Below are 25826 nucleotides of genomic sequence, written 5' to 3'. Positions count from 1 at the left end.
CAGAGAGAGATGGACAGTTTCCCATGGGAAAGTGTAGGTCGCATGCTGGGCTCTTAGATCTGGAAAAGTCCTCAGGTAATTCCAGCTGTCCTCCCTGAGCACCTGCTGTGTGCAGGGCATCATGCCAAGCATTTTATAGCATTAGTTCATCCCATTCCTATGGCATCTCAGAATTCACGGGTGAAGAAGCTGAGTCTCAGCCAAGTTAAGCCACAGGTCAGCTTCCTCATCGATGGGTTGGGCATCTGCAGCCGAGAGAGAAGAGGACCTGCCCAGAGTAGGGACCATCCTAAAGCAAAGCTTGTCCGCCTGGACTGGGCTGACTGCCTCTGTCTGAGGGGCCTGGGGAGTTTGCCTTGAACACAGGCCAGGGATAAGGCTTAAATGGACATGTCAGGCCAGCAGCTACATTCTGGGCACCAGGCCTCCCCAACATCTGCCTACTGCTGCCCACTGACTCCTGGAGCGCAGAAGGTACAAACTTTATAAGGCCAACTCAAGCCCCCTGGGACTTCACACTTGCTCTAGTTGACATGTGGGGCTAGACTGTCTTCTTCCGCTGCACGTGTGGGCATGGGGACACACATGTGTCTTCTGTCTCCTGGACCAACTGTCCAGTCACAAGCCACAGCTCTGGGCCAGCAATGGGAAGACCAGAGCTCCAGACCCGCCCTCCCCAACTAACGCCTTGTGTGACCTTGACCAGGGCTCACACCCGCCCTGAGCCTCGGTCTCATCATCTGAGGAATCCTAACCCCTGACTCCTGGAGGGCAGGGATGGTGAAGACACATTTCTTTTGCCCCACCCTAAAGGATGGCTCTTCCACCAGCAACAGCCATTACGTTTTACCTCGTACTTGAATGCTGCTAGATTGGCAGCGACCGTCTGGAACTCTGTGTGGTGACGGATTAGCAGTGTCTGCCGTGGACCAGGACAGAGAAGTGGTGGCGCATGTGCTGTGTGTTGGCCATAACTGTGATCCCCATGTCCTGTCCCAAGTGAATGCTCAAGGAGTTCCCCAAATGCTTCCCGTAGGTGAGGTGCCTCAGTAACCCCATTTCTGTGAAGACTGAGTCCTTGGAGAAATTATGTAGCTATTGAGAGGGGATTTTTCATCGGTTTGTGCTCTCATCGCCACTTCCTGTCCCAGATAACTGTTCCAGTGCCTGCAGGGGGTTATCTGTGAGGTCACAACCGCGTCCTGAGGTCTTGGGTTCTGAGGACTCCCATCTCGGAGAACAGCCCTCACAGGCTGCCTGCTTTCCTGTGAGCGTGCCTGCTGCTAAAGGTTCCCATTACCAAACTCCCGCCCCCTCCTGCCCCATTCTTGGCTGACATGCAAATTCAGACCCGGTTTACGTGGTCAAGATGGCAGAATGCCCGACCCTCCCAGGAGGTCACTCTGAAAGCAGAAACGTGAGTCTCTCTAATGATGGAATCATTAGACATCGCAGCAGGTAGATGGGGACACATCTGAGGATGTGGACACGGCCTCATTCCTCAATCAGCTGGGCCGGTGAGCATCCAGCGCGGCGTCACCCACCTCCGTCACAGTCGGCCAAATGCAGAGCAGGTCTCTGCCGTGTTTCTTCCCGGTGCAGTCTTGTGTGGCTCCACTCGGTGACGTCACTCTGCCCTGTTTCCCAAGCCTTCTGGGCTGGGGGAGCCCCTGCCCAGTGCTGAGGGCCAGGGGAGAGCCCTGTGCTGTTCAGCGGCTGTTAATCGCAGAGCATGACTCCTGGCAGCAGGGAGCGTTTTGCAGGATCCCAGAGTTTTCCTGAGAGCAGGAGTTACAACTCCACCCAGTGCACACGTCCTTCCACAGCCCTCGCCAAATGGACGCCCAGCTTCCACCTAAACGCCTCCAGACATGGGGAGACCAGTTGGAGTGTTGGCAATTCTAGGCATCTTTTATTTATTCTTTGTGTTTTCATGTAGACTCAAGTTTTCTGCAATGAAATCATTCATTCAGCAAGTATTCACAGGGCACCTACTACGTGCCAGGCACTGCTATAGCCATTGGGGGTATGGTAATGAGCAACACAGACAGAATCCCTGCCCACATGGAGCTGATATCCTCAGGGGAGAAGAAAGGCAACAGGCAGACAAATAAGAGAATATAAAGCGTGTCCAATGGTGCAAGTGCTGTGGAGAAAAAGGAAGCAAAGAAGGGTGGTGGAGTGCTACATTTGCATTTTAACATACTGTAGGCAGTGAAAGTGACATTCAAGCAATGTCCTGAGAGACGAGGGGGCTAAGGCATGTGGGTGCAATAGAAAAGAGGTCCAAATACAGGCAACAGCCTGTGCAAAGGCCCTGAGGTAGGAGTGCAGTTGGAGAGATAGAGAAACAATAAGGGAGGCCAGTGTGCTGGAACCAAATGAGCCAGGGGGAGGACCGTGGGAGATGAGATGAGATCAGGAAGGCACAGGGGTGGGGAGGATGGTGCTTAGATATGTATGGCTTCTGTAATGCAGGAAGCCACAGTTTTAAATAGGAAAGGGTTGGATTCTAGTAGAAGCTCAAATCCAGATGAAAAGAATACCCAAATCCAATCACGGTGAGCCAAGTAAAGACCTGCACTGCAGGGAAGACTGGGAACTGCATGGTGGGACCAGCATTTCTGCAGCTCCAACAGTGCCTGCACATCGCCAGGAGCCAAAGGGACAGAGTAACTTCGTTTTTACAATCAGTCTTACTGATCTAGGAAAACAGAAACCAAATTGCTATGGGGGGTAAGAGGCTTAACCAAAAGGGCTGGGCTTCCTGGGGCCGAGTGGGGGTGAGGGGGAAGGGTGTTAGTGTTCTCAGGCCTGGAGCAGAGGAAGGTGAGGTGGGCATGGAACCGTGGGTGCCTCCCAGGATCCTCGCCAGAAGGGGCTCTTTGGCAGGCAGTAGGAGTACCCAGACCCTGAGAGGGCCCAGGCGTTTGTTACAGAAACCTTCTTGTAAGTCAGCCCTGAGCAGTCAGAGCGAGCAGCCTGGGCAGCCCTTGTCGTCCTGATCTTTGAGGGCTACACCCACCCTGGGGTGGCCATTCAGGAGGACGGCAGCCAGCTTGCTACATACAGGACTCCACGGGGTCATCGACCTGTTAATAAGCCTGTTGCCCAGGAAGCATATGTAACTCAGACACGCTCCATGACGTGGTGACTAGGCGTGGCTGGGCCTCCATCTGCAGGCCTACCTGCCTGCCCTGTCTCTCCTGAACAACAGGGAGCAAGGACAGGCCCGGGTCCGTTAACGAACTAACAGGTAGTGACAAGAGAGGGGGTGGGAGCGTAAGTGAGACGCGGCAGGAGGAGAAGGAGGCAGTAGGCCACAGGGAAGTGACGGCCGCAGAGTCTGCACTTCATCTTGAGCCCTGGCCAGCCTCAGCCCAGCACAGCCGGCCAGGGACTGTACAGGAACATTCAGAACTCTCAGTCATTCGCCAGAACCTGACAACGTGTCATTGCTACAGTCATGGACCTGGATCGTTATCTTCTGAATGACACTTTTGGCGTGTGCATGTTTATTTGCTTTGATACCGAGAGAGAGCAGGCAGGGTCACATGCCAGGCTTGACGCACTGTCACTCAGGACTCAGGGAGAGGCTCCCCAGGGAGTCCAGGCCCCAACAGCGATAGTGACCTCCCCACTGCCCTTCCGCCCTCTGCCCCAGACCCCATATATGCTGCCTAGCCCAGCCCAGCAGGGCTTAGCCAAAGTGAGCATTTATGGCCAGGAACTGATGGCAAAGAGCATAGTAAGGTCCCTGCCCCAGCCACCAGCCCTTGTAGTGGTCACTGGGGTCAGCCTGCCACGGGTGCAAATTCTGACTGTACCACTTCCTGTACACGTGACCTTGAGCAAGGTGTTTAATCCCTCTAAGTCTAAATGTTCTCACCTGTAAAATGAGTAGCACTTACTTCATAGGGTGGTTTGGAGGATTACATAAGACCCTGCATGTAAAGGTCTTAGCATGGTGCCAGTGCATAGCGAGTACTCAGGAAATGTTAACCATTACGATTGTTTTCATCATCATTACTGTCAGCATGACCACCTTACACTCTACTGTTGACACAGGATTTCACTGCCCGAGTTTGCATTTGTGTTTATGATTGTGTTGGCATCAAGCAGTCCTTTTTAATTGCTGCTGGCTAACGAGAAAAGATCAGAGGCGGATTTAATGCGTAAATGATGCGTTGAAGCCAAGAGAAGGCCAAACGATGTAAGAGCCCACTGTGCAAACACAAGTATTGCAGTAATTCAAATAGAGAAAAGTGGTGGGAGAACTGAGTCACTCCCAGCACATGGCAGCATCCACAGTCGTGTCAAACTCGAGAGACCTGCTCTCATTGGTCAGGCCTGTATCACTGCAAGGGGCGATTTGGTTTCAGCCAAAAAACGTCATCCTTCCCATTAAACTAATGTTGTCACTTTGAATTGTATTGGGTTTGTAAAGTTTTTGTTCGTATTTATTATGTAAATATCTCCAGAATGTATTCCTAAGTAAAAAAACAAATTGCAATATGCTTCCTTTTGATAAAAAAGGGAAGTATGAGAATAGAGAGATATAAATGTGTGTATATATAATTTATTTTTTCTTGCAGAAAGAAACACTGGAAGGATAAATCAGATCTAATGAAAACTGGTACTCGAGTGTGGAGGGGGACTCATAGAAGGGGTTGAGGAAGGAGCAAGATTGCTTTATGTGTATTTTTCTATCTAGTTTTGACCTTTGAGTCATTTTGGATTAATGGTTGCATGAGAGCTATCAGAAGGAATGTATACTTACTATAACAAAAATAGTTCACCTCAATCCGCACTGGGGAGGCTTCAGGAGTCTCTTTCTGTAAAGGGAATGTACAAGGCTCAGATTAGAGACCCGTGTCAGTGACAAAGAGCCCTATTGCTTCCCAGGAGAACAGCCTTCCTAGAACACTACCTGGAAATTATTTCTTCTCTCTAGAAACTAGAAGGTCAGGAAGATCAGCCCTGTCAGGACCTATGAAGAGGGAACTTAGTAAGGACAATGGTGTGGCCAGCACTGGGAGACAGTATGGCCACCTGTCCCCCATGTGGCCAGATGGCCAGGCACCCCTTGGGGAGAACAGCCCACTAGTGTGCCTGAAATGGTTTCTAGAGCCTTCAGCTCCCAAGCAGGCATCACGGAATGGGGTGGCAGCTGCCAGCAAGGCCCTGCCAGCCTCATTCAGGTTGGCCCACTTGCCCCAGGGGGCTGTCCGCCTATTCCTCATGTCACCATGTGAACAAGTTGGGAAGCACTGCCTCAGAAGACTGTCTGCTGACCACTGACCTCAAAGGCAAATGTCAAAGGAGCAGGCAGCTTGCAAAATGGATAAAAGGCACCTCGTGGGCCACCCAGGGACCAGGCCACACCAAAGGGTGCTCTGAGTACAGACAGCAATGCCAGGAGGCTGGCAGCTCTCCTGCCTAGGAAAAAACAACCTAGCAGCACCAGAAGAAGAGCTGCAGCAAGGGCAGAGATTTCATCCATGAAAGCCTGGGGTTAGGCCACGGCGGAAGAGTTAGAAAAACCTCCAGGGTCAGCCCACCGGCACAGCCTTCCTGCCTCAGGAGGAAGGAGGATGCACCTTAATCATAGTAGCCATCGTTGCTGGCCAGGCACTGTGCTGCATGCTTTCCAGGTGTCTCCTGATGAGCTGGGTAGCCTATACTCCATTTTACAGACAAGGAAACTGAGGCCCCAGGAGGTTAAGTCATTTGCCCAGGGGGTATTCCAGTGAGGGTCAGAGCTGGATTTGAACCCAGGGCTAGGCTGGTAAGCAGCACACCAGACGCCTCCTGCAAGGTTTGTGTGGGGAAGGGCAGCTCAGTGGCTCCACGGCACACACGTTATGAAAACACCAGCATGTGCTACTGGGAGAATGCAGGTGAACGAGCCTTGTCCAGGAAAAAGTCAGACGTGAATCACAGCTGAGGGCCGGCCCCGTGGCCTAGCGGTTAAGTGCGCGCGCTCCGCTGCTGGCGGCCCGGGTTCGGATCCCGGGCGCGCACCGACGCACCGCTTCTCCGGCCATGCTGAGGCCGCGTCCCACATACAGCAACTAGAAGGATGTGCAGCTATGACATACAACTATCTACTGGGGTTTTGGGGGGAAAAAAAATCACAGCTGAGCCGCCCATGTCCCAAAGCCTGAGGGAACCGGCGTCCGATTCAGCTGTAGCTCCCCCTCTTCTAGAGGGAGAAGACTGAGTGGCCATTCTGTTCTCACTCCCCAGGTTCAAATCCTGGATCTTCTTCCTAACTGTGACTCCCAGCAAGTTCTTGAGGCCTCAGTTTCCTAACCTGTAAAACAGGGATAATAGTAGTGCCAGCTCCGGGGTTGTTATAAGCATGAAATGAGGCAATCAGCATAAAGGACTCAGCATAGACACAGAACGAACAAATGGGCGCTCCCTGAGTTGCAGCTGTTAACTCAAAGCTTCCCTTGTCAGCAAGTCCTCTGCTAACGATGTTCACACAGGCGTGGCTTAGGGAGAAGCACCCGAGACCACCCAAGCAGTTGGGCAGTGGGACCCCAGGCCTGGCAGCCCCGGTCAGCTCTCAGCCTGCAGAGGCTCCAGCTTCCCAGAGCAATGGGTGGTACCCCATCCTTCCCAGGCCTGCTCAGGAGCCCACAAACCCACTTACTGGGTTATGAAAGTCACTCAACTTCCCCAAGCCAGCCCCCGCCCCCCCAACCCGTGTAACGTGGGAGGGTCACCAGTGTGCCTCCCGCGTAGGGCTGTGGTGGGCTCCCACTCCTACCCCTCTGTGTCTTCTCCCTATGGTAGTCAGAGGGGCCTTTTAAGAGCGTAAATTAGCAAAATTTTCCAAAAACTGTCCACTGCTCTGAGAATTCAGTTCAACATCCTGACTGGCTGCACAGGCTCCAGGACTCGGCCCTTGCCTCCCCTTTTCATCTCATCCACTGCCACTCCCGCCCTCTTCCACCGCGCTCTAGGACGTGTCTGCTCTCGACGTGTGTGAGCTCACACACCGGGCCTGTGTCCTCCTGGTTTCCCCTGCCCGGGACACCCTCTCTCCAGATCTCCACATCTTTACCTCTTTCTTTTTTTCTTTTTAATAGTACAAACCCACTTTTTTTTTATTGAGATATGATTAATATATATAACAATGTGTAAGTTTAAGGTGTTCAGTGCGTTGATTTAATACATTTATCTGTTTCTTTGTCTCTTTCTTGAGCCTTGGTTCAAATATAATCTCCTCCAAGAGACCCTCCCTGACCACCCCAGGGACAGCAGCCCTTGCCCTCCCCAGGCACTACCACATTTCCCTCCGTATGACTTTTTCTACCAGAGTACTTACAATGATCTGAACTTCTCTTATAAACTGGCTTATTTACCTGCTGTCTGCCCCCCTCACCACAGCTGGAGGCCTGGAGGAGGCCCTGCACCCAGGAGGTGTTCAATCAACAGCTGAGGAATGAAGGAATGAAACGCCCAGTGCACAATCAACCCTCCGCAGAGGTTTTCACTGTCACACGTAGCTTTTCCCCATTACGAGTCCTCTCCTCGAGCCCCTTCCTCACTCAGGGGTTCCTGAGAACCTCGGGGGAGATCTCCATCATCAGTCCTGACTTGGACCGTCAGGGAGCGGCCCCTCACTGCTTGCCGCCCACAGCTCTCCCTCCTGGCCTCTCAGCACCCCTGCCTTCCGAGTGCACCCTGGTGGGCATGAGCAGTGCCCGAGCCTTTCTAGTGCAGGTGGCTGCTGTAGACGGACTCTGCTCCCCAGGGTGCCATGCCCCGTGAAGGACAGCACCGGCCTCCTCCAGGGATTAACTGACTTTTTCCCCAGCAATGTTTGCTTTAAGGATTGAAGTTAGTGGAGGAGCCTGTAATTTCCAGAATCATCTGTTCCTTTCCCGGTAGCCAGCACTCCATTTGTTACTTTATTTTCCCAAGCCCCTGATAATACCGTTCCGGACACTCAGCCGGCGGAAAAACTTGCCAGTGCTTCCCCCAAGCCACAGACGGCCTCTCACTGGCTTCACAGAGGGACAGACGCCTTTCCCCACTTTCTTAGTTCAGCCTTGGGGCCCACGATCCTGTTCTCCTTTTTTTCTGTTTTCTTTTTAAGGATGATGGTGACTCCTCCCCCCTGCCCATTTATCTGGCACAGTCAAGAAATGGGCTACTTCATGTTAATAAATTTTCAAAATAATGCCTTTCAAGCACTAAAACTTTATTTATTTTTTAAATTTTATTTATTTTTTCCCCCAAAGCCCCAGTAGATAGTTGTATGTCATAGCTGCACATCCTTCTAGTTGCTGTATGTGGGATGCGGCCTCAGCATGGTCAGAGAAGTGGTGCGTTGGTGCGCGCCCAGGATCCGAACCCGGGCCGCCAGCAGCGGAGCGCATGCACTTAACCGCTAAGCCACGGGGCCGGCCTAAGCACTAAAACTTTAAACAAATACATTTTAAAAACAGCTTTATTGGGCTGGCTCGGTGACGCAAGCAGTTAGGTGCGTGCGCTCCGCTGTGGTGGCCCAGGGTTCGCTGGTTCGGATCCCGGGCTTGCACCCACGCACTGCTTGTCAGGCCATGCTGTGGCGGCGTCCCATATAAAGTGGAGGAAGATGGGAACGTATGTTAGCCCAGGGCCAGTCTTCCTCAGCAAAAAGAGGAGGATTGGCAGATATTAGCTCAGGGCCGATCTTCCTCACACACACACAAAAAGTATGTAACTTGATCTGTTTTGATGTTTGTATACCCCCATGAAACCATCACCACAATCAAGAAAATGAACATATCCATCACTCCAAAAGCTTCCTCCCCACCCCCTTTCCCAAGCAACCAGATCTGCTTTCTAAATACATATGGAATGCCCAGCTCTCACCCACTTCCCCACCTCAGTAAACGGAGGGTGATCAACAAGCTGGCTCCTCTCCTCGATTCAGCATTACTGTCAACGCGACTGAAAGCGACGTTCTCAGATGTCATGGAGATACATACGATCGTTTGCCCCGAATGCTAAATGGCCCCACTGTTGCATTGCCATGCAGGTGGTTCGGGGGTTTGGGAGTTTTCTTGCTCACAGCCAGCTGTCTTCGTGAACAGCTCCCAGCAGACAACTCCTGTGGCCTCACACCCTGGCACACCCACCACCTCCCTCCCATTCCCATTCCTCACTCTGGATCAGTGGTTCTCAGCTGGGGGCAGTTTTGCCCCTCAGGGGATATTTGACAATGTCTGGGGACATTTTTGGTTGTCATAATGGGGGTGGGGGTGCTACTGGCATCTAGTGTTTAGAGACCAGGGATGTTGCTAAACATCCTACAAGGCACAAAAAGAAGGATCCGGCCCAAGATGTCGATAGTGCCAAAGAAATCCTGTTCCGGATGACAAAATTGACTGGAAAACTCAACAAGAAGTCATGATAATTGACTGTTTTACTTTTCTGGATCAAGAGGGAGAAGGAAAGGCAGCGGCATGTTGGAGCTGCAAGGCTACACTGGAGGGCACAGGTTCAGGAAGATCCTGGCATGTCTCAGGTACCTGCTTCCAACTCTATCAGAGGTGGTCGCCGGCTTCCTGAGGATAAGCTTCAAGGGACTCAGCTTGAGGCCCCAGGGCCCAGCATTCAGCAGGTGCTCAATGAATGTCTACCAGACCAGACTGCACCCAAAGCCCCTATTCAGTGCCCAATTGTGGGTAGCGCTGGCTGGGCATTGAAGGCAGGCAGAAGATGCAGAGCCCACAGAAGGGAGCCATTAAACCGACCAGTGACTGGGAGGCGGCAGAGCCACCCCAACAGCTGGGAAACTGAGAAGGGCTGGCCATGCTGGGATCCTGTCCCATCGTGAACCAATACGTCACCACCAAATCGCTTCCAGCTCCTCCTCCCACCCACAGACGCCCTGTTTGTCATATAAGGGAGGTATGCCCAAAGTGGTTCAGCCAGAACTGGAAGGGCCCTGCCCTGGGATGGGACAGCAGGAGCCTGACTTGCCCAGCAATATTCAGGATAGACTCCAGGTGTTCTGGAGCTAGATGCTGAAGTGTGGGCATGCTTTATTCAATTTTGCATGCTTAAAGGTTTAATTATTTTATTGTAAAAGTTATTGTAGATATTCCTGAAAATGCAGGTAAGCAAAAAGAAGAAAACAAAAAGTTTTCAAATCCCACCCTTTCAGAGAAAACACCAATCCCATTTTGTTGTGTGCCCTTCTATGCATGTATGGTTCTAGTATGGACATTTTGATTAGAACCAGGTGTGGGTGCTGCTGCTGAAGGCTTTGTTGGAGGTGCCTGAGAGTGGGGAAGAGGTTTTGAGAGAAGGGGACCCCAGAGCACTCCAAGGGGACAATGGGAGCGGCAGGGTGAGGGTGACAGGGGACTATGGTTGCTCTTGGGAGCCTCCCAGATTAGCCCCAAATCCAAAGATAAAGAGAGGCTTGGCTGGCTGGCCCCTTGCCCCGGGAACCCTGCTGGGAAGGTGGGAACCTCTTCACAGCCTCTTCCTCCCTGAGGCCTTACCCATCAGGCCCTGCTCCTCCCACAGGTCGCCCCCCCCACCCTCCCCTCACCCCCAGCCAGGCTTCTGTCACATGGTGCCCCGTATCCTATTAACTGCTGTGTAAATCTGATAAACTGTGGTCCGCAGGCCCTGGGGCTCCTAAGGGCCCAAGTCAGGGGACCTGGGCTCCAGGGGGAGTTTTGCTCTCTCAGGCCTCAGATAAATTGTTGGCAGCGATAAGGAGAACAATACCTGCCCACAGGACTCAGTTCAGGGAGATAAAGGAAGAAGCTGGCTGGCAGCCACCAGCTGTGGCAAGCTGGAATCCTCTCCAGAAGGGTCTCAAGGAGGGTAGCTTCTAAATTCTTTGTAGCAACAGAACTGTTGTAAAATACAGTCGTATGTGAAACTCTAAAGTAGGAGAGGGACCAAGGTGGAGATGCTCCAGGCAAAGCAAGGACAGGTGCTCACTTGCTCGGTCCTCCCCTCTCCGCCCCTCAGTGACACACGTCTGAGCAACACAGCGAGCGTAAAGAATTCTGCCTGATGCTGAAGGCAGGATCGAAGGGGCAGGCTGGTGGGGAGAGACTGGGCAGTTTCAGTGTCTCTGCGGGGTGGCTGGAGACAGGGCTTGCCCCTCCTCCTCCTCAGACCCATTGCAGCTCCCCTGGGGCCAGCCGTCAGGATGGGTGGGGCACCTGGAGGCAGCCAGTATTGCTTTCTTTCCGGGTTGACCTTTCTTCTAGGCCAGAGGACAAGTGGGAAGGGCACTGGGGGACTCCAAGTCTAGGTGGGGCCAGCCCTGTCCCGATTTCCCCTCAATGAGGTTCTCTTGCTCACAGGCTGAGGAAGAACCGTGACTCACTTCCTGCCTCAGTCTGACTACAGAAGCATTGTTCTCCCAACTGTGGCTGGTGCTGGTGGGGGATACCCCAGGGTCTTAGCGACTTGTGGGGTAAGTTCTCACTCTGAGAGGAGGCCAACTGGACTTATCTCCCAGCTCAACTTTCAGGACCCCACGTTCTTCCCTGAGTTTCCAGTTTTTGCAGCATTTGTAAGGGTGCCCCAATGGTACCTTATCCCGTTGATTGAATATTATCTCCATTTTACAGAGGGCTAAATTGAGGCTCTGAGAATTAAGCAACTCGCCCAAGGTGGCATAGCATAAAATTGTGCTGCGGGGATTTGAACCCAGGTTTGCTTGTCGACTTGTCACCTAGTAAGTTACCTTAGGAATATTACTTAACCTCTCTGGTCCTCAGTTTCCTCCTCTATAAAATGTAGTGACACATAAAAGGTGCCTAAAGGAAAATGTATTGTACCTGCCTCATGGGGTCTGTGGTGAGGAAGAAACAAGTTAACACATGGAACCAGCCCAGAGCCCAGAGCAGGCTCTGCGACCTTGGAATAACCCAGCCTGGGGAGCTCTTGGCCACATTTCTCCTCCTTTCTTTCTCAGCTCAAGCAGTGGCCGCCTCAGCCAAGTGGCACAGACGTTTTCTAGGGCAGGGACCTAGGGAGGGAGAGGAGCCGGCTGGTATACTGCAAATAGCTTGGATTCCGGCTCTGCCAAGGCCCCAGATTTCTCAGGCTCTGAGGCCTGCTAGTTGTGGGACCTTGGGCAAATTATTTAAACTTTGTGTGCCTCAGTTTCCTTATCTGTAAAATGGGATCAATAATGTCAGTCTGAAAGGATTATGCGGATTAAATAATGTATATACAGAGGAGATAGTGTAAAGTGGCTGGCCTGGTGCCTGGCAGGTGGTTGGTGTAAAAAAAAAAAAAATTAAAAGGTCACGGGCCACTTGTTTTGCGTATCCACCTGTCTGTACAGATGCAGATAAAATCCCGACTCCTCGAAGACTAGGCCACGAGGAGGTTTGCCTCGCTGCTGTGAAGTCCGACCTCAGGTGGGGCACCCCAGTCCTCCCAGGGCACGGAATCGGGTCGTGCTCAGGCTCACGGCTCAGGAGTGGGGAAGAGGGCCAGCTCCCTCACAATCCAGCCGAGCTCTGAGGGACTCCTCGAGCCTTCCCAGCCCAAGCCGAGGGTTCTGAGTTCGGGTCTCCGCGGCCGCCAGCCCGGGGAGCTCGCGGCGCCAAGAGCCGAGCCCGGGGGCGGGGGCGCGGGCAGTGGGGCCTGGGGGACGCGCCGGGCGGCCGCGAGGGCTTTGGGGTCGCCGGCCCCACTTCCTACCTGCCCCGACCGGGAGCCGGAGGCAGCCGCGCCCCAGAAGGCCGCAGGGCCGCCGCTCAGGCCCGGCGCTCCGAGGCCTCCGCACGCGGCCCGGGCAGCATGGGCGGCCTGGGCGGGCCGAGCGCGGGCCGGCGGTGATGGCTGCGGCGGCGGCCGGCGCGCGGAGGTGGCGCCGCCAGGGGGAGGGGCGCGGCGGCGCGGGGGAGGAGCCGGGCCGCCGCAGCCGCTGACAGCCGCCCGAGTAAACAAGCCGCGCCGCCGCGGCCCGGCCGCTGCCCCCGCCCGCCCGCCCGCCCGCCCGCGCGGAGCCGGAGCCGGAGCCGGAGCCGGAGCCGGAGCCGAGGCCGAGGCCGAGCCCTCCCTGGTCGCGGCCCGGCCGAGGCCGCGCCGCCCGCCTCGGCGTGGTGACGCTCCTGCTGGGCTGGGGACCCGCCGGGCCAGGCCCCCGCCGCCGGCTCTCCGCTCGGCCGAGGGGCTCCGAGCAGCCGCGGCGCTCGCCGGAAAAGTTTCCCCTCCCGGGCTCTGCAGGGTAAGCGGGAGGGCGCGGGCCGGGGAGCCGGCTGGCCTGGGCCGCTCTGCCGGAGGAGTGGGCTCCGCGGCCCGGGCGCCTTGGCGGGGGAGGCTCGAGGCGCCGGCGCCCGGGCCGCCCTGACCCGGCCCCAGGGCCCGGCTGCCCTCCCGGCTCTCGAGACTGGCTGCGGGGCGGCCTCGAGCGTGCCGCCGCGGGGAGCGGGAAGGGCGCCCGGAGCCCACCTGCGCGCGCTGGGCCCGCTCGGCCCCCGGCCCCTACCCGGGCCGGTACTTTTCCGCTCGGAGCCGGGGCGAGCCCTCTGACCTCAGGAAGCGCCTGCGGGCCCCGCCGGGGGCGGGATGGGGAGAGAATTCCAGAGGCTCGGGCGCTCCCGCCTCCCCGCCGTCCTTCGGGGACCGCCGCCGGCTCGCCCACCCCGCGCTCCGCCGGGGAAGGAGGAGCGGGTGCGCGGGGCGGAGGCATCGTTCCCGGCCGGGTCCCCGCCCGCACACCTGGGCGACCCGAGACTCAGGTGCGGGCTCTGCGGGGCTGCCTCCCGTGGAGGCCGTGCGAGGTCCCTGCTGCCCCCGTGGGCTGGCTGCCCTGAGGGGCAGCCTGCTTGCCAGACAGGTCTGACAGCAGTCACTTGTCAGGTCAGTACCTGCTTTCCCGCCATCCCTTCCCCTTGCCCCTGGGGGTGCAGACCCTCATCCTCCTGAGGGTGTTGGAATTCTCTCTCTGACTTGGGAAGTGCCAGGGGAACCCAGGTGCTGTGGCCTCGGAAGGGTTGGACAGGTGTGGACACAAGATAGGAGAGTAGTCAAGCCTGACCTGTCTCAACCAGGGCGGCCCATGTTTTACTATTTCCTATATTGGGATTCTGTCTAAGATTTGATTTTTTTAACAAGGATTCTGTGGCTTTAAAAGAAAGTTTGAAAACCTCTGGTCTAGCAGTTTTGTTTTGTTGTTTTAAACATTTTTTAAAATTTTATTTTATTTTTTTCCCCCAAAGCCCCAGTAGATAGTTGTCTGTCATAGCTGCACATCCTTCTAGTTGCTGTATGTGGGACGCAGCTTCAGCATGGCCAGAGAAGCGGTGCGTCGGTGCGCGCCCAGGATCCGAACCCGGGCCGCCAGTAGCGGAGCGCACGCACTTAACCGCTAGGCCATGGGGCCGGCCTTGGTCTAGCAGTTTTTACCACCAGGGCAACTGAGGTCCAGAGAGAGGAAGTGACTTATCTAAGATCACACAGCAGATGAGTAGTTGAGCAGGGATTGGAAGGCAGAATTTCAGGGGAGACTTTCAGTGCCTGGAACAGGACCTGGCTTGGTGTCTCTCTGCTGGAGAGAGAGACCGACCGGGTTTCCTGAGCAGCCCCGTCCCCGCCAGACCCCCAGTGCCTGGGAAGCAGCAGCCGGACCCGGGGGTAGGTTCAGTTTGGGTGCCTTGGAGTGGCTCTCTGTGTCGGGAGGTTCCTGAGGCTGGAGGAAAGGGCTTTGACCGAGAACGCAGCCAGGAAGAGCACCCACGGTTCTCTCTCTGGCCACAGCTGGTGCTGAGTCTTATGTGAGAGGGCATCACTGGAGGCTAGAGATACAGCAAGCCTCTGGGTTTAAGCCGAACTGGGACTCAGAGGATGAGTCAGAGTCTGGGATGGGGGTAGGAAGCCCATTCATTCCTTGTTCTCAGCGCCTGCTCTTTTTGGGACGGGGATCCTCCCTCCCTCCAGGATCCTGAGGCAGGGCTGTCTGGGGGGCTTCAGGGCGTTGTGGAAGCCATAGACACTGCTCACCATGGTTGGGGATGCTGGGCAGAGGGAGGAGGCCTCTGCCTGAAGCCTGCTTTCTTGCCGGGTGCTGCGAGGTAATTAAGTAGTTGGTTAATCACTTTAACACCAAGCAGCTGCAGCTCGATCCTCTGTGTGCCGGGAACCTGGGCTAGACCCGGATGAACCCAATGTTGATTTGAGGGCTCCAGCAGGAGTGGCTTTGCTTGACATCTGGACCCAAGAGGCAGCTGTTGTGGTGGTAAGAAGGGGAGAAGAGGCCTTGTTCCTAACTGGCCCTGCCCAGAGGGCCCCACATCCTCTGTTTAATAAGGGGCTTAGGGGTCCCTTCATCCCTTAGGGCCAGATATCTGGCTGCCCGGCCATTGCTCAGACCGGCTTTCTGAAACTTGGGTGCTGGAGGCATCATGGGGCTGTGGCTTCCAGGCCTGTTTGGGAGTCCTGTGGACTCTGCCCGTTGGGGTGAGGAGAGCTGCGTTGTGGATGCCTCTTGCCATCAGCTGTCAGGTTATTTTGGTGTAAACTGAAAATACTACAGGAATTGTGTGTTGAGTGCCCCTATCCTGCAGGGTGGGACTGTAGCAGGAGCAGCCAGGGAGACTGGTTGTGGCTGATAGCAGTCCTGGGAGAAGCGAGGGTTCCCAGGGGTGAGCCTGCCCGCCCAGCTCCCCAGGGCCTGGGTGAGCTGGGGAGCTTCATTTTGCCGTCTGGTAGAGTGGCTTCCTTTGGGGCTGGCCCCTGTGAGTGGTGGGGCATCCAGGGTCCTGTGGGCAGGTGCTCTGCCCAACAAGCTTGGCACTAGAGGTCCCCACTGGGACCTCCCCCAGCTTCTCTCCACCACAGGGGCTTGGCTTCTGCCTCATCAGGGGCCCTATGTGGGGACAGTTATGTGGCCCTGGGCAGAGAGGTCCCGCTGTCTGTTTGCTGAAGGAGGAAAAACAACACGAGGACTATTGATTCAGCCTCACCTTGGCGCTCCTGGCTCAGCAGCTGGTGTTTGCCCTGGCTGCCCAGGCTCGGGTTACGCAAGGCTGGTGGGCGTGGAGTGAGCAAGGGGGCTGTTGGGGGTGCCCAGGCAGGGCTGGGTGGCCCCAGTGTTCCCCAGGAAACAGCATAACAAGAGCCTGGCCCCTGAATTTGCTGATGGCCACCAGTCTGGGCCATAAAGGGAGGTGAAGCCACTGCGCTCCCCCGTGCTTGGCCCCCAAAGCCCCTGTCCCACCTGGGGTCACGTACCCTTTCTTCCCAGGGGCTGTGGGTCTTTGCAAATAAATCCCTGTGGCTAGGTCTGCTTTGCTGAACCAAGAAACCCTAGTGAGCTGTGTAGATGCCACCTATTAAGAAACATTAAAGGGGCCAGCCCGGTGGCACAAGTGGTTAAGTGCGCGCTCCACTGCGGTGGCCCGGGGTTCGCCTGTTAAGATCCCGGGCGCACACCGACGCACCGCTTGTCAGGCCATGCTGTGGCAGGCATCCCATATAAAGTGGAGGAAGATGGGCATGGATATTAGCCCAGTGCCAGTATTCCTCAGCAAAGAGAGGAGGATTGGCAGATATTAGCTTAGGGCTGGTATTCCTCACAAAAAAATAAAAAAGAAACGTTAAAAAGCCAACATTTTATTCCTTTATAAAATATACCTAGGTACTTTGGAAAATATACAGTGACACAAAGAAGAAAATAATTACTTTTAATTCTCACCATCTTGAGAGAACCATTGTTAACGTTGTAGCGTGTGTCCTTCCAGATTTTGTTTTGTGGTTATGTATAAATATACATGTATAAATAGTTTTTTAAAAACAAAAGAGGGTCGTGTGTGCATACTGCTTTATACTCCATCTTTTTTACTTGGATTCTGGTGAGAGTGTATTCAGTTGTTGTTTCTAATTTTGAGTGACTCAAGCCTTCATACTCTTCATCCTACTTCCGTCTTCTTGTGTGGAGAGAGGCTTGGGAGCTGTGTGTGTGTGTGTGTGGGGGGGGTCCATCTGTCCATCTATCCAGCTGACCTTGGGGCTGGATTTTCACCTGTCTCCCCCAGAGCCCCTTCAGGCCTGGCTTGACCAGTTGGGTGGGAAGGCAGCTTCAGCACATGGCTGGGGAGGGACTGACTTTCCCTTTTCCTCTCTTGTTCCTCTCAGAGCCAGCAGCCCTCATCCTCCCCCCACAGCCTTACCTCTCTCGGCCCCATGCCCCCACCAGTCAGCCCCGGGCCACAGGCAGTGAGCAGGCACGCGGGAGCCGGGGCCCTGTGACCAGGCCAAGGAGACGGGGGCTCTGGGGTCCCGGCCACCTGTGCCCCCCATGGAGCTGAGGCCCTGGTTGCTATGGGTGGTAGCAGCAGCAGTAGCCTTGGTCCTGCTGGCAGCCGATGCCCGTGGTCAGAAAGTCTTCACCAACACCTGGGCCGTGCAGATTCCTGGAGGTCCAGCCGTGGCTGACAGCGTGGCACGCAAGCATGGCTTCCTCAACCTGGGACAGGTAGGTGTTCTCACTGCCTCTTGCCTAAGCATAGGACATTGCCAGGGCGTGGGGCCAGGGTGGGCAAGGGTTCCGGCACTGGGAGCAGGCACTGTGGGGCTGGTTTTCTCAGGGGCATCTGGGTAGTAGGCATGTTCTGGGTGGCCAGGGGGATGGGAGCAGTGGCTTGTCCTGCCCTTGGGCCTCTAGCATAGGTCAGTCAGAGGACCAGCATATACCAGGGCAGGGGGGTGAGTCCCCCTTGATCCCCTGCACCTTCTTACTGGGTCCTGGGCAGGGAGCAGATGCACCTCCACCCCCGGCCGTTGTGTGCCTCCCCTTGCAGCCGGTTGTCCACCCCCATCCCCCGCCTCCCTGCGGACTGACAGATGGAAAGCCCAGCTCAGTCTCCCTGCTCTGTTACAGATCTTCGGCGACTATTACCACTTCTGGCATCGAGCAGTGACAAAGCGGTCCCTGTCACCTCACCGCCTGCGGCACAGCCGGCTGCAGAGGGAGCCTCAAGTGAGTGCAGCCCAGCCCCTCCTACTGCCACTCTTCCCTTCCTGCTCTCAGGAGCGCCTGTCTCTTCCTCTCTCTCCTCCGCCCACACCGTCTCTCCCTCACTCCCTCACAGGTACAGTGGCTGGAGCAGCAGGTGGCAAAGCAACGGACCAAACGGGACGTGTACCAGGAGCCCACGGACCCCAAGTTTCCCCAGCAGTGGTACCTGGTACGTTGCCTCCTTGGATCCCAGCTCCTCCTCCCCAGCTGCACCCATCCCTCCCGTGGGTGGATGAGGCTGACTTTGAGGCCTCCTCTCATTCTTCCTCTTTCTGTATGCTGAGCAGTATCTCCCTAGCCCATCCTGTGAGGCCTGGGGATTTCCCTCCCAGGGAGCCCAGACAACCAATGGTGGCATTTCAGGAGCAGAGCTGGGTGGAGAAAGGAGGTTTTGGGGTGGTGAAGGCATTCTTTGAGGTACCCCTAACCTCACGCAGCCAACCACATCTTGTAAGTGCTGGGGCAATGGGGGTGGGTGTCTCTGCAGTCTGGCGTCACCCAGCGGGACCTGAACGTGAAGGATGCTTGGGCCCAGGGCTACACGGGACACGGTATTGTGGTCTCCATTCTGGATGATGGCATCGAGAAGAACCACCCAGACTTGGCAGGCAATTATGTGAGGAGGTGGGAGAGGGAGGCAGCCATCCCTGGTAAGGGATGTCTAGGGGCAGTCCTGTTGTGCCAGTGTAGTCAGGCTGCTCCTGATGATGGCCATGTCCTTTCCAGGATCCTGGGGCCAGCTTCGATGTCAATGACCAGGACCCTGACCCCCAGCCTCGGTACACACAGATGAATGACAACAGGTAAGAAACAGCAGGTCCCCGGCCTCTGCCTCCCTCCTTGTCTTTTCCACTGAGGAAGCAGGGCTGAGACTGGGTTGAGACATGTCCTGCCCGAGAGGCCGAAGTCTTTTCCCAAGTCCTGGTCCAGCTGGAGCTCCAAGGGAGAGTTTGGTCAGAGCGGAGATGGCCATAGGCCAAGTGGAATGTGTGGAGGGGACTGTGCACACAGGTGGGACAATGGTCCTGGGTCGAGAGGCACACAGACCCTTCCTGCTCCTCAGGCTGCACCTGCCATGCTCTGTCCACCAGTAATGCTATGCTTTTGGCCCTGGCAGGCATGGCACACGGTGTGCAGGCGAGGTGGCTGCGGTGGCCAACAATGGCGTCTGTGGCGTAGGCGTGGCCTACAATGCCCGTATTGGAGGTAGGTGTGGGTCTTGGCCACCCTGTCCTTGGGAGATCCTTGGGGTGGCATTTTTCTGCACCCACTTTCCGTCCAGCCAGTGTCTGTCACTTTCCCACTGTGGATCATTTTGACCACGTGGCTATTCCTTAGAGAGTTCTTAGCAACTCAAATGCTGAACCACCAGTGCTGGTGGGCCTATGCTGTGGAGTGGGGTGAGTGTTTCTTAGCAAGAGTTTCCCCAAATCCTCACCACTCATTCTGAGTCCTTACATGGCAGGCCTGATCACCTCACTCCCTTGGGAACCCAGAGCCTCATTCTAGTCCAGAATGTGTGGTTGAGGGCAGGGGTGTTTTCCTCTTTTCTCCTCCCTGGATCTTGTCTTTGAAAGGCAGAGGCAGGCCATTTACGGGCCCAGGGTTTCTCAGTACCAGCCTCTACCTTCCCCTGCCCATCCTCTGGGTGCAGGGCTGGGTGTGCTCTAGGGGATGCCCCTGGCAGCTGGACCCATGCAGCATCCCTCTCCTTGCTCCCCTGTGTGGCCAGGGGTGCGCATGCTAGATGGCGAAGTGACAGATGCAGTGGAGGCACGCTCGCTGGGCCTGAACCCCAACCACATCCACATCTACAGCGCCAGCTGGGGCCCCGAAGACGACGGCAAGACTGTGGATGGGCCAGCCCGCCTCGCCGAGGAGGCCTTCTTGCGAGGGGTTAGCCAGGTGAGGTGGGGGTCCTAGCCCAGCCCTGGAAACCAGGCCCTGCCTCTGGGGGCAAGCTGGGTGCTGTCTTTTCCATGGCTTTCTTCCTTGTATTTTTCTGCTCCTGTTTCTTTATTCTTGTGTTTAATTTTAATTTTACGCAAAGCCTGTTAATAATATGTTAAGGGACCAGAAGGACAGAAAAAGAGAAAAGTAAATAAAAATCACCCATAATTCCACCCCTGGGATCACCACTCTGAGCATTTTGGTGGTGGTTCAGGTCTGTTTTTTTGGGCATAGACATATTTGTGTATATACCTGATCCAGCAGGGATCTCACAGGGGAACCCGGGGGTGGGTAGAGGGTCCCCCAAGAACGAGGCTCCGGCAGCATCTTCCTGCCAGGCCTCCCCCAAGTCCTGTTCTCGAGTGACCTCAGCCCCTACTCTGTTCACAGGGCCGTGGGGGGCTAGGCTCCATCTTCGTCTGGGCCTCAGGGAACGGGGGCCGGGAGCACGACAGCTGCAATTGCGACGGCTACACCAACAGCATCTACACGCTGTCCATCAGCAGTGCCACGCAGCTTGGCAATGTGCCCTGGTACAGCGAGGCCTGCTCATCCACACTGGCCACGACCTATAGCAGCGGCAACCAAAACGAGAAGCAGATTGTGAGTCCTGCCCCGGGCAGGGACTAGGGTGGGGGGTGGGGAAATGGGCTGGTGGCTGGCTCTGCCTGCTTTCTGACCCCGTCTGCCTCCCACCCACACATCGCTGGGTGATAGTGGTGCAGGCATCATGGAATGGGAGCTGAGGGCTCTCAGACTCCTGGGGGCCATGGAGCCCTCTGTGAAGCCCCTGAGAAATATAAGCTCTCCCCAAAAACAAGCATTATTCTTAATGATCTCCAACCTCTAGTTCAACCCCCTTGTTCCTTGGGAAACAGGCCTGGAAAGGGCCAGGCGTTGGCCTATCCACAGCAAGTTAGCAAGTAAGTCCCTGGGACTGAGGTGTCTTGGCCCTGGCTCACCACACCATCTGTGGTATTCAGGGCCTGTAGGCAGAGGGTGGCCAGGCAGGTGGCCTCTCTGGTCCCCTCCACCCATCACAGGTCCAACACCATTGTTCTCCTGGTAGGTGACCACTGATTTGCGGCAGAAGTGTACAGAGTCTCACACGGGCACCTCAGCCTCTGCCCCTCTGGCAGCCGGCATCATTGCTCTCACCCTGGAGGCCAAGTAAGTGGTGGGTCCCCACCCGCGCCCTCTGCAGGGCCACCCTTGGTCTCCAATGTCTCTCCAAAGAGACTGAGCCCCCAGCCTCTCCCTCCTTTGCAGTAAGAACCTCACCTGGCGGGACATGCAGCACCTGGTGGTTCAGACCTCAAAGCCAGCCCACCTCAACGCTAACGATTGGGCCACTAATGGTGTGGGCCGGAAAGGTGAAGACAGGGTGGTCCAGTGGGCTGGACTAGCGGTTGGTGGGAGGCACTCTGTGCATCCCAGCTGACCCCGCCTTCCCTGCCCCACAGTGAGCCATTCATATGGCTATGGGTTGTTGGACGCAGGTGCCATGGTGGCCCTGGCCCAGAACTGGACAACGGTGGCCCCCCAGCGGAAGTGCATCATCGACATCCTCACTGAACCCAAGTGAGGGCTGGACCCTGGCTGGGAGGGGGCAAGTGGAACCTGAGGGTCGCAAGGGGTGCCTGCTGGTCCCTGTGGGCCAGGCTGACGGACCATCATGGTGCTGTCTGCACAGGGACATCGGGAAGCGGCTAGAGGTGCGGAAGACTGTGACCGCCTGCCTGGGGGAGCCCAGCCATATCACACGGCTGGAGCATGCTCAGGCGCGGCTCACCCTGTCCTACAATCGCCGCGGCGACCTGGCCATCCACCTGGTCAGCCCCATGGGCACCCGCTCCACCCTGCTGGCTGCCAGGTGCTTGCCCTGTCCCCTGTCCAGCTCGTCCTCTCCCTCCCACCCACATGCATTCACTCATTCACTCTCATGGCCCAAATGGTCACCAAATACTTCTCGATGAGGGGGGCGCTGTTGGCATTTTGGGAGAGATGGTTTTGCCTATGGGACTGTTCCATATTGCAGGAATCCCTGATTCTGCCCATTAAATGCCACATCTGTGTGCCTTCCCATGTGTAGCACCCTTGTACATTTCTAGAATCTTCTGGTTGACAACATTTGGTCTACTGGGAAACAGAGCCAATAAGCATTTCTAGCCCTGTGGGGTTGGTGCTGCACTGGGGGAAGGTGTGTTGTCCATGTGTTGTGGGCTTGGTGCCACAACTTGGGTCCTAGGGTCCCCCAGAGGCCTCAGATGGCTGTGTGTACCCTCCTCTCTCAGGCCACATGACTACTCTGCAGATGGGTTTAATGACTGGGCCTTCATGACGACCCATTCCTGGGATGAGGACCCCTCTGGCGAGTGGGTCTTGGAGATTGAAAACACCAGCGAAGCCAACAACTATGGTATTGGGGCGCTCAAGGGCTGGAGGGAACGAGGAGGAGAGCTGGAGGGGTCTGGGATGCCAGGAGGGGTCCCACTGCCCTCTAACTCTTGCCTCCTCCCCCACCCCGGAATAGGGACACTGACCAAGTTCACCCTCGTGCTGTATGGCACGGCCCCCGAGGGACTGCCCATGCCTCCTGAGAGCAGCGGCTGCAAGACCCTCACGTCCAGCCAGGCCTGTGTGGGTCAGTAGTGGGTGCTGTTGGGGTGTGGGGGCCTGAGATGGGAGTGGACAGAGAGGGCTGTCCAGAAACCCAGCTCTAGGAGAAAAAGGGGTCTGAAGAGACCCTGGAGTCCTTGGGATGATCACAGTTCTGGGGCTGGGAGCTCCTGGGGACTGTGATGACCGTGCTTGGAGCTGCAGGTCCACAGGGCTGCCCCTCTCCTGGGGCTCACACGGCCCGTGGCCGTGGGCGGCTTTGCTGACACCCGCCTTCTCTCCTATGCCGGCAGTGTGCGAGGAAGGCTTCTCCCTGCACCAGAAGAGCTGTGTCCAGCACTGCCCACCAGGCTTCGCTCCCCAAGTCCTCAATACACACTATAGCACCGAGAATGACGTGGAGACCATCCAGGCCAGCGTCTGCGCCCCCTGCCACGCCTCGTGTGCCACATGCCAGGGGCCGGCCCCCACAGACTGCCTCAGCTGCCCCAGCCACGCCTCCCTGGACCCTGTGGAGCAGACGTGCTCCCGGCAGAGCCAGAGCAGCCGCGAGTCCCCGCAGCAGCAGCCACCCCGGCAGCCCCCAGAGGTGGAGGCAGAGCCACACCTGCGGGCAGGGCTGCTGCCCTCACACCTGCCCGAGGTGGTGGCCGGGCTCAGCTGCGCCTTCATTGTGCTGGTCTTCGTCACTGTCTTCCTGGTCCTGCAGCTGCGCTCTGGCTTCAGCTTCCGGGGGGTGAAGGTGTACACCATGGACCGGGGCCTCATCTCCTACAAGGGACTGCCCCCCGAGGCCTGGCAGGAGGAGTGCCCGTCCGACTCAGAAGAGGACGAGGGCCGGGGCGAGAGGACCGCCTTTATCAAAGATCAGAGCGCCCTCTGACAAGCGCCTGCTGCCCGCCCCTTCAAGCCCGTCCCTTCCTTGGGCACTTTTTACGTCACCAAAGTATTTTTTTATCTTGGGACTGGGTTTGGACCCCAGCTGGGAGGCAAGAGGGGCAGAGACGGCCTCCCACCCTACCCTTGGGCCACCTGACTGCCTGAGGTGGGGCCCCAGGACCAGATGAGGGGCAGGGGAGGGTGACGTCCCACCCCCAGCACCCTCGTGTGTGGAGAAAGGAGTGAAACCTTGAGGGCAGCTTTCCAAGGGCCAGGCCCCAGCCAGAGCTCCCTGCAGAGTAAAGAGGGGCAGCCCTTCTCTTTCTGGATTCCTGCCCTGGGCTGCAGCTCTTCCCCTTCCCTGTCCCTCTGAAGCAATAATGGTCCCCATCCAGGCAGCAGGGAGGCTGGCCTAGGGGGTATTTGAAGGAGGAAGCCACCTCTCCAAGGGCTTTTGCATCCCTGACCCTGTCCCCCACCTCTGGTGAGCCTCGGGCAGAAGCGGTGATTGAAGGAAGGGACCAAGGCAAGGCAGGTGCTTCCAGGGTACACATGTATGCACACGTGTGTGTCTGTCCCTTTGCCCACCTCCACCACAGCTGGCTGCCTGCTGAGCGAGGCTGGGCCGGGCTCAGCCCTGTGCTGGCACCCTGACCCCCTCCCCTCTCTGGCACCCTCCCCTCCTGCCAGGGCCCAAGTCCCTGTTTTCTGAGCCCGGGGCTGCCTCGGCTGTTGGCACTGACAGTCCCGGAGCCCCTGGGTGGGTGGTGGGGAGGGACGGTGGCCCAGCCAGCCTCTCCTGCCTCCCACCCGATGCTGCTTTCCCCTGTGGGGATCTCAGGGGCTGTTTGAGGATATATTTTCACTTTGTGATTATTTCACTTTAGATGCTGATGTTTTGTTTTGTTTTGTTTTGTTTGGTATTTTTAATGGGGGTAGCAGCTGGACCACCCACCTTCCCACACCCACTGTTCATCCTGCTGTTCCCCCAGCTGCCCTGGCCCTGAGGTGTGGGGGGCTGCAGCATGTTGCTGAGGAGTAAGGAGTAGCTGAGCCCCAAGTCCTGAAGAGGCAGGCAGGCCAGGCCTAGGAAAGGGGGGTCATGGTGGGAGGGGCAGGCTGTCATGTTTCACATGGGGCTCATCGTGCCAGGGGCTCATGGTCACTGGTTCTCCAAGTGCCAGGGGTGGGCAGGCAGTGGCCCCGAGCCCCCTCCAACACTGTGCCCTGATGGAGAGAGCACTGACCTGTCCTGCCCCCCAAGTCGCCCTCTTCTGATGTGCCTTTTGCACCCCTCCCTTTAGGACAATCAGTCCCCTCCCAGTTGGGAGCCCCCTTTTCTTTCCCCAGCCCCTCCTGGCACCCAGCCACCTGCCCGGGGTGCCCCCTCCTCTCCCATCCCCCCACCTTGTGGCCAGCCCAGCTGGTTTTGTAAGATACTGGGTTGGTGCACAGTGATTTTTTTTCCTTGTAATTTAAACAGGCCCAGCATTGTTGGTTCTATTTAATGGACACGAGATAATGTTAGAGATTTTAAAGTGATTAAACGTGCAGACTATGCAAACCAGGTCTGGTCTCCAGTGTGGTGATAATTGTTCTTCCTAGGACCCTGGGACTACACCCAGGATGGGGGTGGGGTGGGGACTGGGGGTGAGTTAGGTGCCCATGGGCTGTCCTGCCTGCCTCTCGGTGGGCCCAAGGCAGGACACCAAAGTGCGTCTCCTGAGTGGTTCTAGGGCCTCCTTCAGGGAGCAGCACGGAGTGGAAGGAGACAGCAGCTGGAGACAAGCCCCAGGGCATGGGACAAGCTGAGCACATCCACCACCACAGGCCTAGTCTTCAGCAGGGTGGAGAGGAATGGCCTGTGTCCTGGTTGCTCAGGGTCTCCCTTGGCTGAAGCAGCCCAGCCACCTGCTGTGGGGCTGAGGCCTACAGTGGGGCCTGACTGAACCAAGAGGGCTTCTACAGGGGAGAGCCTGAGTCTCCCTGGAGGCAACTACACACCTCTCCACTCCCCAGCCCCTGCCTCTGCCCCTCACCTGCCCCAGGTTTCCCTTGGGACAGGAAGCCCCCTCCTGGGGGTAGGAGAGTGGTGACGGTTCCACCAGGACCTATGCCCAAGAAGCAGGCCTCTCCTTGGGATATTTACTTGGAAATTTTATTCAAATGGAGACTGGCGCCTGAGCTGTCCTGTGGGAATCTGGTGGTGTGGGGGGGCTTGGACGAGGCTTCCCCCGTCCTCTTCTGGGGCCTCCCAAGGCTGCTGCTAGGACTGCCCGCTTGCCCGCAGCCTCCAGATCCCCAGGCTCCCCCCGCCCGAAGCCCGCCTGCGGCCTCACCCTGCCTAGGCCCCCGCTGCACCCTTGCG

The 25826-nt window shown here is 56.7% G+C and overlaps 1 protein-coding gene across 3 annotated transcripts; it reads left to right on the top strand.

Annotated features, from left to right (window-relative positions):
- The first annotated feature begins 13017 nt into the window (after positions 1–13017).
- On the top strand, positions 13018–25027 carry FURIN (furin, paired basic amino acid cleaving enzyme). Of its 3 annotated transcripts, none has more exons than XM_087428975.1 (16): positions 13018–13219; positions 17128–17467; positions 17873–17971; positions 18084–18179; positions 18498–18626; positions 18737–18813; positions 19128–19216; positions 19743–19915; positions 20351–20563; positions 21030–21130; positions 21230–21333; positions 21424–21541; positions 21654–21833; positions 22255–22379; positions 22494–22604; positions 22873–25027. In XM_087428975.1, exons 2-16 carry the CDS (start codon positions 17291–17293, stop codon positions 23460–23462), a joined length of 2382 nt encoding a protein of 793 aa, XP_087285101.1. In that variant the 5' UTR covers positions 13018–13219; positions 17128–17290; the 3' UTR covers positions 23463–25027. The 3 variants fall into 3 exon arrangements, with proteins under 3 accessions (XP_087285101.1, XP_087285102.1, XP_087285103.1); XM_087428976.1 differs by lacking the exon at positions 13018–13219 and adding an exon at positions 13341–13854; XM_087428977.1 differs by lacking the exon at positions 13018–13219 and adding an exon at positions 14325–15229.
- The last annotated feature ends 799 nt before the right edge of the window (positions 25028–25826 follow it).

Source organism: Ceratotherium simum, chromosome 3 (assembly GCF_057802395.1).
Source record: "Ceratotherium simum simum isolate JZ-2026a chromosome 3, ASM5780239v1, whole genome shotgun sequence".
Taxonomy (NCBI): Eukaryota; Metazoa; Chordata; class Mammalia; order Perissodactyla; family Rhinocerotidae; genus Ceratotherium; species Ceratotherium simum.
The sequence above is the reverse complement of the archived record's forward strand: the minus strand, read 5'-3'. Positions and strand labels throughout refer to the sequence as shown.

Excerpts from the sequence above, each read along its gene's own strand:
- FURIN (XM_087428975.1), top strand. The coding sequence starts at position 17,291 with ATGGAGCTGAGGCCCTGGTTGCTATGGGTGGTAGCAGCAGCAGTAGCC. Across the intron at positions 18,627-18,736 it reads CAGACTTGGCAGGCAATTAT|GATCCTGGGGCCAGCTTCGA; the intron begins GTGAGGAGGTGG and ends TGTCCTTTCCAG. Across the intron at positions 20,564-21,029 it reads ACCAAAACGAGAAGCAGATT|GTGACCACTGATTTGCGGCA; the intron begins GTGAGTCCTGCC and ends TTCTCCTGGTAG.